This window comes from Trachurus trachurus (assembly GCF_905171665.1).
Source record: "Trachurus trachurus genome assembly, chromosome: 11".
NCBI lineage: Eukaryota > Metazoa > Chordata > Actinopteri > Carangiformes > Carangidae > Trachurus > Trachurus trachurus.
Window position 1 is genome coordinate 14011150 of NC_139904.1, and position 18210 is coordinate 14029359.

General features: G+C 38.4%; 1 protein-coding gene and 1 long non-coding RNA gene across 2 annotated transcripts; both read left to right on the forward strand.

The window, feature by feature from the left end:
- The first annotated feature begins 1226 nt into the window (after window positions 1-1226).
- LOC310993285 (prostate stem cell antigen-like) lies at window positions 1227-11194 on the forward strand. The gene is made up of 3 exons (XM_083981601.1): window positions 1227-1414; window positions 7855-7965; window positions 9712-11194. The coding sequence occupies exons 1-3, from the start codon at window positions 1363-1365 to the stop codon at window positions 9939-9941; spliced, it is 393 nt and encodes a 130-aa protein (XP_083837727.1). The 5' UTR covers window positions 1227-1362; the 3' UTR covers window positions 9942-11194.
- A 3829-nt stretch (window positions 11195-15023) lies between these two features.
- LOC310994216 lies at window positions 15024-17668 on the forward strand. Its single transcript, XR_014595785.1, has 3 exons — window positions 15024-15139; window positions 15818-15928; window positions 16874-17668. It is a non-coding gene; the product is annotated as an uncharacterized lncRNA (long non-coding RNA).
- Window positions 17669-18210: the final 542 nt, after the last annotated feature.

Sequence of the window (18210 nt, forward strand, 5' to 3'; positions counted from 1 at the left end):
TCCTCTTATAAAACTGGCCAGTTTAAACATCTCTGACTTGCACACACATTCACTTTCAGTCAGTTTCTTTAGGCGTCTTTAACCTTTATGTTTGTTAAGACATCATAGACAAACAGTAGAACTCTTCGTGGCCTCAGGCACTGATGTCCTCAGATATGTGGTGTTTTAACTGAATCACCTGGAGCAAAAAAAAAGGTGTGGTGTGTAACGACGGTAAACAGTGATTATCCTATAAGGTCACTTACATCACTGTAACTGTCCAAAAATAATGTCCCAAAGAATTCTCGGTAATACATTCTTCATTCATTTCCAAATCTGATGTGGATCTAGTGCAATGATGTTGACCGATGTGATTTATTTGCTGTCCATCTCCAAAATTTCAACAATAATCTGATCTATATTCAATCTTAACTCTTGAGGAATATTTAATCAGTCATTGGGAAAGTTGAGAGAATCAAACCAAGGGGTACACCGAACAGAAATGGAGTTACAAGCATCCCAGATAATGATAGTCACAAAATTAAAGGTAGAAGTATTTGTATTCTTAATTTCAAAGACATTAAAAGTAGTCCAAGTCTTATCTTTAAACTGCTCTTGCTTCCAAACCATGTGCAATAATCATTTATCAGATGTTAAAAATTAAAGTTTAAATACTCCTGGAAAAATGCGTCAAAGCATAGGACATGTCATTATTTTATAGCCATAATAACAAAATATGTCCAAACGGCCATTTTTAGCCTCAGTAGCTAAAGGGTTGAATAAAGATAGAGGGGTGTTATTAACAAAATAGCCTACGGTAATAGTCTTAGCACATGTTTTGTAAATGTGAAAAACACAAGAACGCAAGCGTAAAGCATTGAATTAAAATACTGAATAAATGCAATTGCCTCAGCACTGCACTTGAATAAATGAACTTTATGCTACTTCCCACCACCCATTAACTGAGTCCCTAAAGCATTTTAACCACCACTAAAACACAATTAGCCTAATACATCCACATGTGAATAGGCTATTATTATAATGTGACACAAGGGATTGAACACAACAACAGTATGAAATCACTTTTGAGCTCCACACATCACCACACACAGTTCCCCATTTACCAATTCCTCCTACTCTTCAGACTAATAACCCCCAGCTGTGTGAGTGTGACGCTCAGGTGGGAGAGCTTGAAAAAATCAACCTTGGGGTGGACGCCCAACAAGACCTCCTCTGATTGGATAACGGTGACGTTGTAGGGAGGTGGGAGATTATAAATGCAGCAATGGCGGAAAAAAACCTCTTATGTTTGATGAGTAACGGTCCCAGTCTCCACAGACTAACACAGGCAGCAGTTTGCTATCTCACCGTCTAATTTCCAAGATGAACAGAATTATCCTTCAACTTTTTGCAGTCGGATTCTGCTTTGCTGTCGGTAAGATAAAACTCTTAATTATGATTTATTCATTGAAAACGTTTTATTTGTTTTTATTATTATTATTGCGAAGCGCTCTTTCAAAAACCAACGGAATTCATCTGAATGGGTGACTTTGTAATGAACGGGAAATGCTTTGGATCTTTCTCCGGTAAAATCTGCAGTTTTTCACTTGAAGTTTGGTGTGTGAGTGTTGCACTGGGACTGTCCCCTCCTAATGACACCACCACTTATATGTTTATATTCATGTTTAGTGGATACGTTTTTCAAAATAACCCCTTTTTTCCCCATGCCTGAAGCTTTTACGAAGTAATATTTATTGCCATAACGACCGTTCTCCTGGTAACACGGGTTCGAACCAACTGTAGCCTACAAGAACGTCTCTGACAAGGGTTCGAACCTGTCAAACTGGGAATTAGAACGTTAATATTTGACGTTGTTCGTGGCGTGTGAAGTGTGTGTGGTTTACTGGGGCATTACAGGGAGGGTAAAGAGCTTGGGGCTTCTGTCTCACTGTGTCCTTTTTTTGTTTAAACTAGTTGGCTAAAAGTGGAAAGGGAGAGTTTAATTGGCTAAAAGTTAATCTTTCATTAAGTGACTAATACTGGATAAATCATATAATCATAAAACATTAGGCTAAACAGCCAAAATAGCAAGACATAACAAAAAGTTAAAAAATATATATTTATTGTTGACTAGAAGCTCTGCTCTATAGACAGTTAAATGAGTTTGGCTTTGCTCAAACTACTAAACAGTTGAGTCATTTAATGAGGACAATGAACATTGGCCAACAGGTAGCTAACAGGTTGGCTAACAGGTAGGCCTAACTAACGGTTCAAATACTTAGCCATCAGGTAACAGTTCAAAAATAGTCAACTAACTAGTTTAGCTAAGGTAAGTTAAAGTTTGCTGAAAATAAATAGCTGGCTAAGAATAAACCACTGAAATCGATACCTAACTGTTTAAAAATTGCAATAAACAAGATAATTAATCCCACCAGTAAATTGCCCATTATTATTAATTGACCATTTCAGCCATTTTTCTGCAAAAAAAAAGGCATACATTTACTATTTAATCTTCTCACACGTGAGGATGTGCTGTTTTGTCACATTTCCCCAACTATTTTATAGAGGTGACTAATCAGGAGAAAGGCATCATCCAAAAGAGATCCACCTGTGAGATTAAACAAAACATGAGTGAATCAGAGGCAGGGTTTTCAGCACATCCCAGGCTTTAGCTACTCTAACGCTGTTTGGGTGAGGCAGCCTGTTAGTGGTAGAGGTTTTTTTCCAGACTGAATCATGTCCAAGCCTGCCATTACATGAGAAATTCCTCACCTTGAGACAGTGGAGGCTTTGCACAGGTCTCAAATTCCACTCTGTGAAGCTTTGCAGACTGGGCAGGGACACCAGGTCTCCTGCTATTCTTTTTTTTTTCTTCTTCTTTTTTTGTTGAGGCTATTGCAGTTTTATCTCAGGATTCCCTCTGTCCTATTGTTTTGGTCTCCTGTTTCAAGCCACACCCTCCCCTGGGGAAACCATTTACCCCATCCCAGCTGCTTGTTACACTCTGAGATGATAACATTGATGTTTTGCCCACAAATCCTTTACTCAGATAGCCTAACTGTTTTCTGACAGAATAGTGATTCACTAATGGAGATAATTACATACTGAGGTTGTAAAACCCCTGCTGGTGGGGCTGACTCTGTCTGCGTGGGTGTGTTTACTGGGTGTGTTGATGATTTCACACGGTAGTCTGGTTGATTTTTTAAGTCAACATGTTACAGGCTACTGAGAGGTTTCCCCAAGCATTAGCTGAGAGAAAATAGACAAAAAATACTCACATGTGTGGGCCTGCCGGTCAATCTGTAATCCAGATGTGAAGATGCAAATTGATTGGAGGATAACATCGAGAGGAGATTGACTGGACATGTTAAATAGCCTAGATTGAGGTGTGTTATCACTGCTACTTTTCTAGGTTTATCAATACCAATTTTTTGCTGTTCTGTTGCAAAAATATGGAGAAAACTATTCTTTCTCTCACTAAATGTATCATCATGCAAAACAAACAATTATTGGTTAAGCGCAGTGAAGGCATTTCTGGCTCTAGCCGCCCTCTATTAATGGCCTGTGCGTCAGTGTTCCTCTTTCTCAGACATTTTTTGGGTTTCCTTATTAAGTCAAAAAAAAAGAGAAAGAAAACAATCTTACCACCACAAAATATTTCAGCCTTCATCTCCAATGAACCTAGTTAATCTCATCCTTAATGGATGTTGCCACTGTAAGAATCAGCAATGCATCTATGCAAAAAGCCAATATTTTCACAACACATAGACCCACCCAGGCTTTCTTATCCTCATGTTTTGAGGTTGATAACTTTGAGGATCATAGTTGTCTCTACTTTGATGAAGCACTGAATGCTGTCTTACTATATTTACCCATCTCTCGTATTACATAAACTTGGCTGCATATTCATCTAATGGACTGCTGTGTCATTTCAACTCTGTGCACAGTGGCATGTTGTTGTAGCACATGACTCAGATTGTGAGTTTAATTTCAGCTCATGTTATTGACTGTATTTCTTTCCACTTGTTCCCGTTACCGACTTTGGGTTGAAACCATGAGACAATACAGAGCTGTATTAAACCCAGCCTTTATTTTTCCTGAACTGGCTCTGTAAAGGAGGTTTTCAGCTTCTGGGACGCTGGACTGAGTCACTCCTGACTGGGTTTCAGCTGTTGCTGTTGGTCACACATGGATGCACTCATGAAACCCAAAATAAATGTGACTTCAAACACTTGTTTTAACCATAAATAATGTTATCAGGGGGTAAATATCTACTCTTTCCATAGCACACAGAGAAAAAAAAACTCACAGGACAGTTAACTTTCCATTTGTTTTGTTTTTTCTTCCTGAGGTGTTTGATTCCTCTGTTTCATTGCAGTAGGAAAATGAGGGGCTGGTACTCTGAGCTGTAGTTTTAGTGGATGAACAGTAGAGGGTGATGTTCAGCTGATGCTGCACAACCAGAGTTAATCTAGAAGTGCCACGCCTGAGAGTTCAAAGATGTTTCTTGCTGCTAAAATGGAGCTGGAAAGTTTTTAGAGCTGAATCGATGGTTTTGACTCGGTTAAAGGCCAAGAAAAGTAACTGCTTTTATCCAGATATCTCTTTGTCAACTAGTTTCATCATGTGATTTTTTTTATTTATTGGCACACTGCCTTCATTTCTACAGTTTGATCAAACTATTACAGAAAACTTGGTTATTTTCAAAAATTTGTAAAGTTTTAAGTCTAATTTGGTGAAATGAAAGTGAGATCTGAAATCCTCCCATCACAAACTATTATCTGAACATATCTTGAATGCAGTGAGGTTTGTTGCAGGATTAGACTGCAGTAGGTTCTCCTTGGTGAACCTGATAACGCGACAACTGAGTAAAAGTGAAGAATCTCAGTTCTCACCCCATCACATTTTTTGTACTCGTTGGGACATTCCCTGTCTGAAAAAGCTGTGGCTGCCTCTGCTCAGGTATGTCCTAGCACACATGTGATAACAGTGGCGTGAGGGGACTGACGTAATGTTAACACATTCACAAAAGAAGAATGTTTCTAGGAGGAAAGAATTTTTTCTCGACACTCTCCTCAGTTTATATAGTATAGGTACTCTTGTCACAAGTGAGTGACCTGACCTGTTATTCTTAAAAACTTCCAAAATACCTAGAATAACACAGAACTACAATGATAGCCTAATTGTCTGCAGGGACATGCCAAAATCCTTTAAATTAAAATAGTTTTTCCATTATTCAAACTCGTTGTCATTCAAGCAGTAGCAATCAAACGTACAATAATCAGTATGTCTTAGCGATATTTGTGACCATTTCATGTTACCAACATTGCCATTAAACAAATTGGTATTATAACAAAATTATCTTGTGCTGCATGCAGAGCAAGTTTTGTGAAATTGATGTTGATGTTTTTTTGTAATTCGTAGCACGTTTGTGTCTTTTCATGTGTTCCCATTATTTGCAGTATGTTGAGCCCTCAAGGCCACTATACTTAAAATGTTGTGGTTAACTTTTAAGGATAAAAACAATTACCTGCTAGTTTCATGCAAGTCATGAGATTTATTGATCCATCAATGACAGATACTTTTCCCTTTGCTCCTGTCATACAGCCACTAGATCTTGAAGGAACCATAAAAGGTCATAATAATCACCCTAGGCTTGTTTTTTGTTCAGTAACATTTATATTTATCGTTGACTCATCAAATCGTATCGCTAATATATCATATCCCTTACTCTGTGCCTGTTGTTTAAGGAGATGTGCTGTTGTGTAGAGAGATTTTGTTGTAATCAATGGAGGTGAAGACACAACCAATTATGTGTTGAGACATTTCTGCTGCAGTGAACAAACAGGTTGCTGCAATTAAACTCATTAGTTTTACACTTCCCATGTGACTTGAGCTCTAGACTGTATCATTCCCACCTCAACTCAGTCGTAAACACACCACCACACCTCTACATATAAATAAAAACACAAATCCAAGTTCTTGAAGCGGCTCTGGCTTGAGGCCTGTTAAGTAATCCCCACATGACCTTGACAATATGTCCCAAGAAAGAGACTTGCGTATGCTTGTGTTATGTGTATAGATGGGATGAGTCATGATGGATCATGTTGTAAAAATGTGATATGTAACATCCATTGCGGCAGGTTCAGTAGCTGCAAGGTGTGGCACTGTTTTTGTTATTTGATTTTTATAGCTCTGTTTTAGCACGCATGGGCGAACTGAGACAAATGTTTTTGTTTGTTCTCAGAAAAGGCATTGTGTTTTCCAGATAAAGCGATATTTGTTTACCATATAGGACAGAACATATCTTAATTGCAGCTATGATTGTGTATAAGTACGTAATAATAAAGATGTATTGTCAAAAGTCTTGGCCCCACTTGAGTTTGGGTGTGACCGAAACCAGTAGAACAGGGAGTGGGCTGGTCCACAATGGGACGGGTGTGTGTACTTTTTTTGTTTTACCTGTGAGGCAAAGACTTTGGGTAATCCTGCCACAGCCTGATGAAATCGGTGGGTTGTCTGAACAATGTGATACTGGTTCACCTGGTGAAATCTCACATTCACGTTTTTTAAGTCAGATCCTCCTGTCAGTGGAAGATGAATTGAAAATTTCAGAATGACTCACTTTTCTAGCAAAAATAAACATATTTCACAAGAAGAGTGCCTAACAACAATGTAGGTGTAAAAGTGTAGCACAAATAAATTGTAGTTGTGTGTTCTTCTGTTGTTGTTGTGACTCCTTGCAGTTATTTTGGATCTCAACCAAAACTACCTTGAGGTTGGGACCCTGAAACACAGCTTAGACTTAATCCACAGGAGAATGAAACTGGAGCAACAGGTTTCTGAGAGCGTTCATGTTGGACATGTGACACACACAAACTGAATCACCCCAGTGATTCAGGCTCTTTTTTTTTTTTTTTTAATCAGTTTGTCCCTCCTATGTGCACATGTATATTATTGTTTCCATGGAGATTTGGGCTTTTAAATGACCTTGTGAGTTTTTTTTTTTTTTTTTTTTAACCTGAAACCTCTTTGGAATTTATAAAAAAAAAAAGGGGGTTTAAAGTGATAAAGTCCACCGGTCTTTATTTGATATGTTGGAATTTCTTTTTAAGTTTTGAGATAGCAGATACAATAGATCCTGTGACCTCATGAATGTTTGTTGGCTGACTCACAGGTCCATTATGGAGCTGTTAACTTAAGCTCAGACTTTTGTCAACATAGTATGTTGCTACCTGTATTTGAAAAGCCTTCACTTGATCATGTTACCTGAAGTCTGCTGTTAGTTTCCCGTCTCTGGAAACTAGTTACAGCTCTTAAATCACACGGGTCAGATTAGTAAGGCTTTATTGGTACAACTCAAAATAATTTGTCCCATAGTGTTTTTACAGTGTCTACAAAAACCTCTCTCCTTAAAAATCCCAAGGGAAACTTTCCAAATGGGAGGAAACATTTATAACTGGGCATTTGTGTGTGGCCATTAAATCATGTTTTTGTTTTGATTGGTGGACCAACACAAAACAAAACAAAACGAAAATGAAAATGACTTGAGTGAGAAAATGGAAGAAACTTTTCTCAAACCAGACAGACATTTCAGTGAGCAGAGTTTGAATGGCAATTGAATGAAAAAAGACGCCAGCCGGATGTCTCTGTTTTTAATCCCATAATTAACATGTTGCACCGTTTATTTATTTCGAATGTCAAACTGATTTGTCAGAGCGCATGCCACAGGGACAGTCCCTTATACTGTATAAACGAGACAAGACGTTGGCTGAAATTGACATGTAATTACATGTTGTACTCCTCCTGTGTCTAATTTCATTATTCTAACGTATTATCTCCCTTCCTCCCTCCATTTTTGTCTTTTCATATCAGGCCAAGCTCTGCAGTGCTACAAATGTAAACTCGGCTTGTGGAACGTGTGCTTTACCACTAAAACCACGTGTGAAGAAGGAGAGCATTGCTACAATGGTGTTGGGACGGCAGGTAAGAAACGTCAACGGCTTAAAATCTCACCGGACCACACCCACCCACCCCCTCACATTCTCAAAATGTGCAGGAATAATCGGCATCACGTAGCTCCTCAGATAACACAAAAGGATTTTCATTAGTAGGTTTAGATAAACAGCAATTACTCAAATTACTAAATTGTCATCTTTAGCCAAAGATTCCCTGCCAAGTGGCACATGGTGTATACAGTAGCTCTGCTAGTTAAGATGTAATTCATTATTGAAGAACGGAGACGTTCAACTGGTTAGTAAAACGGTTGACGTCACTAATGAAGCGTTTAAAAATTGCCCTGAAGTCATCAAGACGGTCAAAAGAATTTGTTAAATGTCACAAACATTTGAGAGACATAAATCTAAAGTCTATAGTAAAAGATGAAATAATCAGCTAAAAGAAATGAATGAACAGATGAAATTGTTTTATTTTCACAAAAAATAATGGAAATAGCTGACTCAGAAACAACAGGTGTTACGGTAGGTGTAATAAAGATAAAACTTTGTTACATACAACAGTTAATTGAGGGGTGAAAATCACTAGCTACACCTGTAAAGGGTCAGGACTGTTATCTGGAAAACATATAGCCTAAATGCAAACAGGAGTGTGGTTTGTGCGTTTATATGTTTTCCAGATAACAGTCCTGACCCTCATGCTCTGAGATATTCAAATGTTTTTAAGATGGTGATAACGATCGCTGATATATTCTCATTGACAACAGATAAACCTAAAGAGGAATCAGATAACCTAGACAGATCCATTATGTCCTTTTCAACTTGTTGTAAAATCACATTCACTCTTTCGGCCTTCGTCTGGCAGCTCAGATAACCAAACATCAAAACACCCATTCATCACAACCAGAGACGCTACATACAAACTGGATTTTAAGATGTGGATGACTACAGTAAAAGTACAGTAAATACTGACTAGTTGTCATATGACGAACACTTTTTATTGATTTTAAGAGTTTAAATTGGTCTTTTTTTTTAATTCATCAGAAGTGGAACAAACCAAATAGATTTGTCTCTGTAGTTATAATAAACAAGCTCGCTGTGTAAAGGTGAATGAATGTTGCCTGAACCATTGTTGTCCAGAAACTATTAAAAACGCATAAATGATTTAACATTTATGTGTTTTTTTAATAGTTTCTGCACAACAATGGTTTTCATTAAGATGTGAACACACTGTAGTTTAAATCTACATTTAGGAAGGAAGAGGAAAATAGGATTTGTTGACAAGGACCATAAGGAGTTAAAATCGCTCAATCCGAGTGGAAACTGTCAGCAGAGACGGTTCAGCTAGAGACGGCAGCAGCAACTCATTTTATACTACCGGTCAGGTCAAAGGTCAACACAACAGAGCGTGTGTCAAATCATGCATGGGAAAAAAAAAATAGCGATGCTACAAGGAAAGGAGTCATTATTGCTTTAACTTGGACAGACTGATTATGATCATATACAGTTGTAATTATGTAAATATCTTAAAGGAAAGTTATAATGAAGGAAAAATACTGACAACTGTACAAGTCTTTCTCAAGCCTCTGCTGTTTTGTGAAAACCTGGAGGCTAAAACTGGAGTAACAAGATCTTCACAGGTTGAGGTTCATCAGTGCATTCCTCCGAGTGTGAAACTCCAACCAGTCGTAACGACAACAAAAAACACTCTGTCTGAACAATGGAGATTGTTTGCCTGATGGTGTGTTTGTGTGTGTCTGTGTGTGTGTGTCCACAGCTTCCTTCATGAACATCACAAAGAAGGGATGTCTAGCAGTGGCCGAGTGCAACAAGACCCAGGAGGTGAACTTCCCCACCTCCGGCTCCAACGCCACCGTCTACACCATGACCAAGACCTGCTGCAACACTGACCTGTGCAACGCTGCACCCGGGCTGCAGGGGATGTCCGGGGTCGGTCTGACCTTCGCCACCATCACTGCCCTGCTGGTGGCCAACGTCCTGGTCTGACAGGAGATATAGGGATGACACACGCATGCACAGACACACACAGACACACACACACACACTAGCACTAGCAGGATTAAATCAAATGCCCTCAAACATGAGCTCTAAGAGCTCATGTTTTTTGTTTTTTTTATTGCTCCATATTGGTCCTGTGTTTACTCTCATTGTACTACTCACACACGTTTCAATCTACTCCGGGGGCGGGCAGACAATATAAAGTCTAAAATGAGCGTGGGACAGTGACACAAATCATTTTCCTCGGCTTTTGACTTGAAGGAACCATGTGATCAGCCGAGCAGGTTGGGTACTTGTGTGACTGTCCGGGACTTTGCGTAAGGGAACAGTTTGACACATTGGAGAAATCAGTGAATGGGCTTGCTACGCTTTTTTCTTTTTGGGGGCCAAGAGATGCATCAGGAGGTTCACAGTTAGCATAGCTTAATACGTACAAAGATGACGACGGGGAAAATGTCTAGCCTGGCTTTGTCTGAAGGTTAAAAAAAAAAAAAAACACCGTAAACTGTAATCGGCCTGCTAGGTCAGTGGAAAAGCTTTATACATATGGGCTTTAACATTTTATTGAACTGACTGGTCAGAATCGCAGCAACCATCTCCAGTCCTAATGCTAAGCTAGGCTAACTGCGCTCCGACAGAAGGCCTGTGTTCATTTCCCAAAGTGTCAAACTATTCTTTTAAGTTATTGCCGTTGACCCACTGTGTTGTCATTTTTAATCGTAATATTCAAAGGCCAAATTATGACTTCAAAGCTTCAATAATCTCTTTTCTATTCATTTCAATATCTGCCAGTTGCTCTATTAGTGTGTGGCTAACATAATGTAAATGGGGTTATTGGCTTTTGTCTTTTGCAGTATCTGTGAACCTTGTTATTTGTTCAGACAACAGCAGCTTCATTAACTCTCTGTGTGTAACCGGTTATATTTTTGATATTGGCAGAAACGTTTGTTTATCTCGCTATTTTTGAATGTATACATGAAGAACGTGATGAATCAATCGTGTTGTTTGGAGACGGTGGGAAAAAATAATTGAGATCGCATAAATTTCAAGTCAGATCATTGTCTATTTTGTATTGGCTTGTATTTTCACATTAATCACAAATCTGTAAAGATAACATATTCCTTCCTGAACTTGTCAAAAACACAAACATGTAGGTGTGTCTGAATGTTTTTTGTGAAATTGGTTTTGTAGACAATTTGAAAAATGCAATAAATAATCAAAATGGTGGGAAGAAAAAAAAACTCCATGTGTTGTGATTTTAGTTTTACTTCGCTTTTTCTGTTCACTTTTTTTTTTTTTTTTCTTCAAATTGGTGCTGTCCTGCTGATCGACCGGTTCTTCAGGTTTCATTGCCCCACTTAGGAGACAAGAGGAAGTCGTCCATCCTGATTTCAGGTTTTTTGAACAGGACCGGATCTTTGTCTGTGAGTGTGAGGAGACAGGAATCTTCGGCAAATAACCTCAAGTAGGGGGTTTGTAGGATCAGTGTCTTCACTTCGAGTGTTTAGAGGCTTAAAGGGTTGTAAAGTTGGAGGAAAACCATCCTCCACCTTAAAACAACGACATGATGAAAGCTGAAACATTTCGGTGATAAACTGGTTCGTTTCTCCCAATATTCACAGATTCCAGCTTCTCACATGGTAAAAGCGTATGGTTTTCTGTGACTTACACAAGATGAAGTTAAGTTAAGCAAGTTCATTCCCCTGTACAATTGAAGATATAGAGATATCAGAATAAGATTAGACTGAAAGAAGTAACAAAATGCACACAACTAGATCTATTGGAAACAATGAATACAATCAGCGTTAAAGTATAGTGATGGATTTTTAAAAAAACTATGATGAGCAGCTACTGACTTTGTGTTTGTATGTGTTTTTCAGTTGTGGGCAACACCTATTGTAAATCTAAACTTGAGCTCATGATCCCTAACCTAACCAACGACATATTTTTCTACCGAAGAGTTCATAATGTGTGTTAGATCTTGCGTTACTAACCCGTTACATTCTTCTATTCAGTGATGCCATGATGTCAAAACCTGAGGAGCTAGTCGTCTTGTCTCCTCCCTTTTTCATCTCTATAAAGACAGCTCTCACCAACAGGCTCATCACTTCTCACTCCACAGCATCCAAGAAGCTCCAAGCTCTCATTGGAAGGATTTTCTTATCTTTTCTTGTCACCTGAAACCGAGGAACCAAACCAACGAGATGGGCAAAGTCCTGTTTGGAATCATCGCCGCAGTTGCATCTTTCATTTTGGGTAAGATGAACCAAAAATCAGGGTTTTTACTGCAAAGACAGATATGATGGAGGAGTTATTGGCTGATTCTCCAATAATGATTGATTTGAATGCATCATTGTGCAAAATTGGTTAGGGAAAAAGGGTGGGAAAAGGTTGGAGAAAGATTTCATCCAATTTATTCAATTTCTACCAATTCTGTAACTGTTATTTTATTTCAAAAAACAGGAATCACAGTTGAACTCAACTTTTTATTTAAAAAGAAAATAGTAACATTTCTTTTGTGATTATAGGATATCTTCAATTCCATTCGGATGTTTCTCTATAACAAATGTTACACGATACTGACAGGAAGAGTTTAAGTTTACCCAAAGTATAAAGATATTTTCCACTCTAGTCCTGTGAAGATAATTTGATGTTGATGTGTCCAGGTTTTTGAGACCATGGGTTGTTGAAAAGAACTCAATATCAATGACAAATATGCAAATTATTCACAAACACATTTAGTTAGTTTTAATGGGTTTTTGGTGCTGTTAGCATCACAAATGAAATTCCTTATTTCCATTGACTTCTACTGAACTGAGGTGGAAGCAAAAATCCCAAAGGCAACTCCACAAAACCAAAACTTTGTTGAATCGTCACCACTAGAGGAAAATGAGATAGTTGTTTGTTAGTTTTTAATTTTCATTGCAAGATTTGGTGGAAATAACATAAATAAAGCTTTTCTCTGTTTATAAATAAGCCCAATTTGCTTGTTGTAGCTTAAAAGCTAGTTTTATTAATTACTTTTTTTTTTTAAATAGCAGCACAAACCCATAAAACCATTCAGTACCACAAGATTAGCGTGTGTTATTTTTGTACAATGTAAAGATGGAAAAGACCAAGAGAGATTGTTTGATGATTAATCTCAGCTGTAGACACAGTTTAAATGTGGATTATTCAATATGAAATGTTTGATTTTAATGATTCTAAACGTTTGTTTTTTTTACTTGTGTGTTTTCAGCCGATTCTCTGACCTGCAACAAATGCACCTTTGGTCTCATTGGCATCTGCCTGAACTCTGCTGATGAGGAGTGTTCGTCCAACTCCAGTGTCTGCTTTACTGGAAAAGCCAGTAAGTCACATCCCAATCACCTGCACATTCACACCCTGAAACCCTCAGACCATTGACGTTGAACCCTCAGTCCTTACATAACAACATGATTCACTTCATTGAACCATTTGACACCTTGACGTTCAGCTCAACAAGCACGCCCTAGTGCTGCTAAACTTGACCTGATATTGTTCATGTTGTTGACATAGGGACACCTTGTCTTTGACTAATGGTTCATACCAATGGAAAAATACTCCACATATTGTTAATTTGGAAAAATAAAAGCCAGAATAAAAGCATATTTCTAGTGTTTTCATCATTTTTGGTGTGGTATTTCCATGCAGCAGAGTACAAAAAAGCAGAGACTCTTCATAATCCAGTACAAGTCTAACTCCATTGTTTCTCCTCAGGTTTCCCATCACTGTCAGACTTTGTCGGCTTCAACACTCAGGGCTGCCTGGATGACTCCACCGGCTGCAACATGACCTCCAACGCCACCCTGCTGAGCGTCAGCTACCAGACCACCATCGAGTGCTGCTCAACGGACGAGTGCAACCCGGTGACACTCAGCGGCGCCCCCTCCACCAGGATGACCCTGACGGCCGCCATCGGTGCTGCTGTCCTGGCCTCAGTGTGGGGAAGCTTCCTGTAAACCACCTCACAGCAACTGCCTCCAAAGCCAAAGGCACCATCCATTATAAACTCTTTGGACATTGCATTTTTAAAAAAAAAGTATGTTTACTAATGTGTTGTAAGAGGTCACAGATGTTACAGAAAGTACAGATACACAGGGAAATACCCATACCCCAATCACCCATCAAGGAAGTCGAGCAATGGGATGTTCCGGTTCGGGGAAACATTGAGCTTGTAAACCTTCCACGTCTTTTCCTTCTTTGTTTTTTTTTTGTTTTTGTTTTTTTAATCAATAAATCTATTTATCCTTTAACCTACTTTGTGCCTGGATGGTTTAATTTATTCATTTCATCAAAGAAATGCACTGCTTGGTAACCCTTTAATTTACAGGCTGCTAAATAGCCTACGTGATAATTATGTGATAATGTCAAGAAATAGCCAAGAAATAACAAGTAATTGCATAATAATGTAAAGAAATAGTCTAGAAATAACAGTCAATTTCATAATAATGTTATGTTTTTCATAAAGGCAAAAGATTACACTTTGAATTTTTTGGGAGGTCAGAATTTTTCTCTGTAATTGACTGTTATTTCTGGGCTATTTCTACACAATCAATCGTTATTTCTTCTCAACATTATATGAAGTTGACCGTTATTTCAAAACTATTTCTTGACATTATTCTGCAATTACTTGTTATTTCTTGGCTATTTCTTGACCTTATCACGTAATTAGCGGCCTGTAAATTAAAAGGTTACCCACTGTTTTACTAAGAGAACATCATACATCTGCATCTAAAGCTGCAGGAGCCAATCACAGACACGGGGTAAGTTTTACATTGTTTTATTTTGGCAAGTTTAGTGAAAAAGAAATGATTTTTTTAAAGCCTCTTAGTATGAAATCAACCAGAGCTACTTAAACTGCAATGATTCAATGTTGCACCACTGATGTGACTGAGCTGTTAGGGAGTTTTACCTCATGTCCAGGAATACGGTCGGTTTCCTTTTGTCCAACTTCTTTATCTCTAAAGTTGACGTGTGTCACTGATAATAAACTCCCGCTCAGTCTATAAAACAGTCGACCAGCGAAACACTGATCCACTAAAACCTGATCTCAGTCCAACGTTAAACTCAACCAAAACTCCTTGGAGCTATTTTCTAAACTAAGAAGATGAAGATGAACAGATTTCTGTGGAGTTGTGCTGCTCTGTTGGCGTTGTTTGTTACAGGTAGGACACATTGTTATTTCTACTGTTTTTTTCTCTGTGGGACAAAATAAGGATCAGTGAGTGAAAGTAATGGTCAGATAAAGTCCTTGATATGAACTAAAATGTTTCCAACACGTTCACAAACTATAATTTGTCCCAGAATTCATGATCTTTCAATTTATTGAACAAGAAATGTTTGTTTCTCAGCTTTTTTTAAACTAGAAAATATGTTCATGTTTCTTATTTTTATTTTCACAGACATTGACAACAGTTTTTTTTTTCACATTGTATCTGGAAAGACGAGTTTAAGCCATTTTTCATGATCGGGCAACACAAATCAAACCCCATTCGCCTTTAATGTAACGGGTGGAGGCAGAAAATTCACCCCTCACACCGGATACACTGAGCAAATAAAACCTGCTGCATTTTGCACAGTCACACACATTAAACACAGTATTAAACTGCATGTCAGATAACAAAGGTGGAGCCACTGTTCACCTTGAGAGCTGAAACCATAGTCTTGATGTGTACTCTGCTATGTGATTAGTTCAGGTGGTTGTTAAACGTGAAAATACATGAAATCAGACTTATAAGAATATCGTTTTGACTTTTCTTTTCCAGAGCAGGGTTAGGACTTTTATTTTCCTAACCCTAACCCTAACCCAAACAACATTATTATTTTCATCTCCTCCCTCACAGTTCAGTCACTCTCCTGCTACACCTGTGACACGTCCGTCCTCGGCTACTGCCTCAGTACAACTTCAGTAAACTGCAGCCAAGCTCAGACAAGATGTTTTTCTGCTGTTGCTGGTAAGATTAAAAACTAAATGACACTTTAATACATTTTCCAGTTTTATTTAATCTTTTATGTTCTCTGAATTGCCCTTTGTATTTGCAAAAGAACTGTTAGAAATAATCTGTATTAGACTTTCTGCTGCACATTTCAAGAAGGCCGATATCCACAAGTTTTTCACACAGATAAACGTGTAAACAAAAGCAAACAATTGCTTGTGAAAACCATTATTTTCCATGACCTATAGACACAAAAATCATAAACTAAAAAAACTGAATCAGCCTAGGTGATTTCTTTAAAGGCAACATGAAATGAACTCATTGTCTTCATAGCAGCTTCATTCCTGTCACACGATTATAGAAACTTATCTTAAAGCAGATATCAGTGGAATGTTTTTGTTAATATAAGTCCTAAATAGTCCTATTTTCCGTCAGCAATCACTTACATGAAGTATTTCAGCCTAAACACGAGTCTCTCCGTCACTCTGCTCTGCTGTAACCCGAGGAGAAAATTTTCCTTGTGGGATACAAGTGTTATCCAATGAGGAGAGAGAACGGCATGAAGGGCTGTGTGTGCAGCCAAGGGATGCGCGTGAATGTGGTGACGTAGCACGAGGACCAATTGATGCCTGACAAGGGCGGGGGCTGCTAACTCATGGTGCGTTCAAAGAAACTCGTACTTTGTGTTTTTCCTTCCTGTGAAGTCATACCAGTTCGATCTGGTACGAGTTCACGGGTCGGAAGTTACGAGTGGCCGTTATAGGGAACTTTCACAGACAACAGGATGGTAAAAACACGAGCTACGGGTTACCTGGAACGCTACCAAGTCGTAGTTGTGACTTGAAGCTGTAACTTACGGTTTCAAAAGCCTGCCTTGAACGCAGCATTAGCCGAAACGGCCGTGAAGCTGATATCTGCTTTAAAAAATGACTCATAGTAAATATTCTTCTCTGCTTCCTCCAGAGTTTAGCTCCCACATTTTGGATATCCACCAACGAGGCTGCACACAAGAAGCACAATGCATAAATTCAACTGGGTCCATCCTGAGCGTTAACTACACCATCACCAGGAGCTGCTGCAACACGACCCTGTGCAACGGAGCCTCCTCCACCCAGCTGCCTGTGACTGTAGCTCTGAGTGCTGCTCTGGTGGCCGTCTGCAGCCAATGGGCCCTTTAAATAATAAGGAGGAAAATTTTAAAAAACATACATAACTTTTTTCCACTTTGAATAACATTTATTGGCTTTCCCCATGATAGTATGGCCTAGCTATAATGGAGGGACAGCATCATACATTTAGCATAACACTTGAGTAGACAGGAGTAAATGTTTGTATCAACTTCCAAATTTCCAAGTAAAAATATATTTGGTATTTCCATTTTTTGTGTGTTTATTTAAATGGATGTGCTAACATAATGTCCTAGGGGCAAGGTTTTTGTTGGGAGTAAGATGAGACAATGATTAATGTTCCTCCCATGCTTGTGTCACAGCTTACGGACAATTAGCTCATCATTCAAGTGATGTCATTTGTTTAATCTGTAAACAAAACAAGAGGCATATGAGGAAGTCAGAAATCGATTTAAGGGAAGCTGTAAAATAATTAAGAAGGCTATTATAAATGTCACTATATATTATAGGCCTACATAGCCTATTCTTCAGGTTTCATGCTGATAAAACAAATGATGCTTTGGAGGAGCATTATGGCTGATGTTTGTTAGATTTGGCTAGTTGTATTTCCCTATATTTTTGGTCTTTATGCAACGCTAAGCTAACCATTTTACCGTTAACCGTTATCTCATGACACGAAAACAAATAAACCCCAAATATTACAACCTGCTTGTCTTTGAATGTTTGAGTGTTACAAAGAATGTAGAACATTTAGCAACTATAAGTACATTTATGTTCTTGCAGAGTTCTGGATGAGTGGACTGATGCTACCTACTGTAGCCAAAATCTGTCACTACAGCTCGCAGCTATGTCAGCAGCAGTGTGTTAATTCTTTTCCATTCTACAAATGCACATGGACTTTAGAGATTATTTTGTCCACAAGGCCAAATGTAAAGATCAGTGTCCATGATTCATGTGGGAACGGTCTCAAAGGGAGTGTCTCCTATGATCCTTTGTTATTGAGGTAATTTCTTAATATTGACTGAACATTTGTTCTCCTTTGTCATCTAGTACTGCTTTTGAAAGTGAAGTTTCAAACAAACATTATAGGCGCAATTAACTGTGCAAACAAAAAATAGACTGTAGACCACAACGTCCATCATCTCTTCCCCTCTTGTTCAGCTTTCCAAAGCT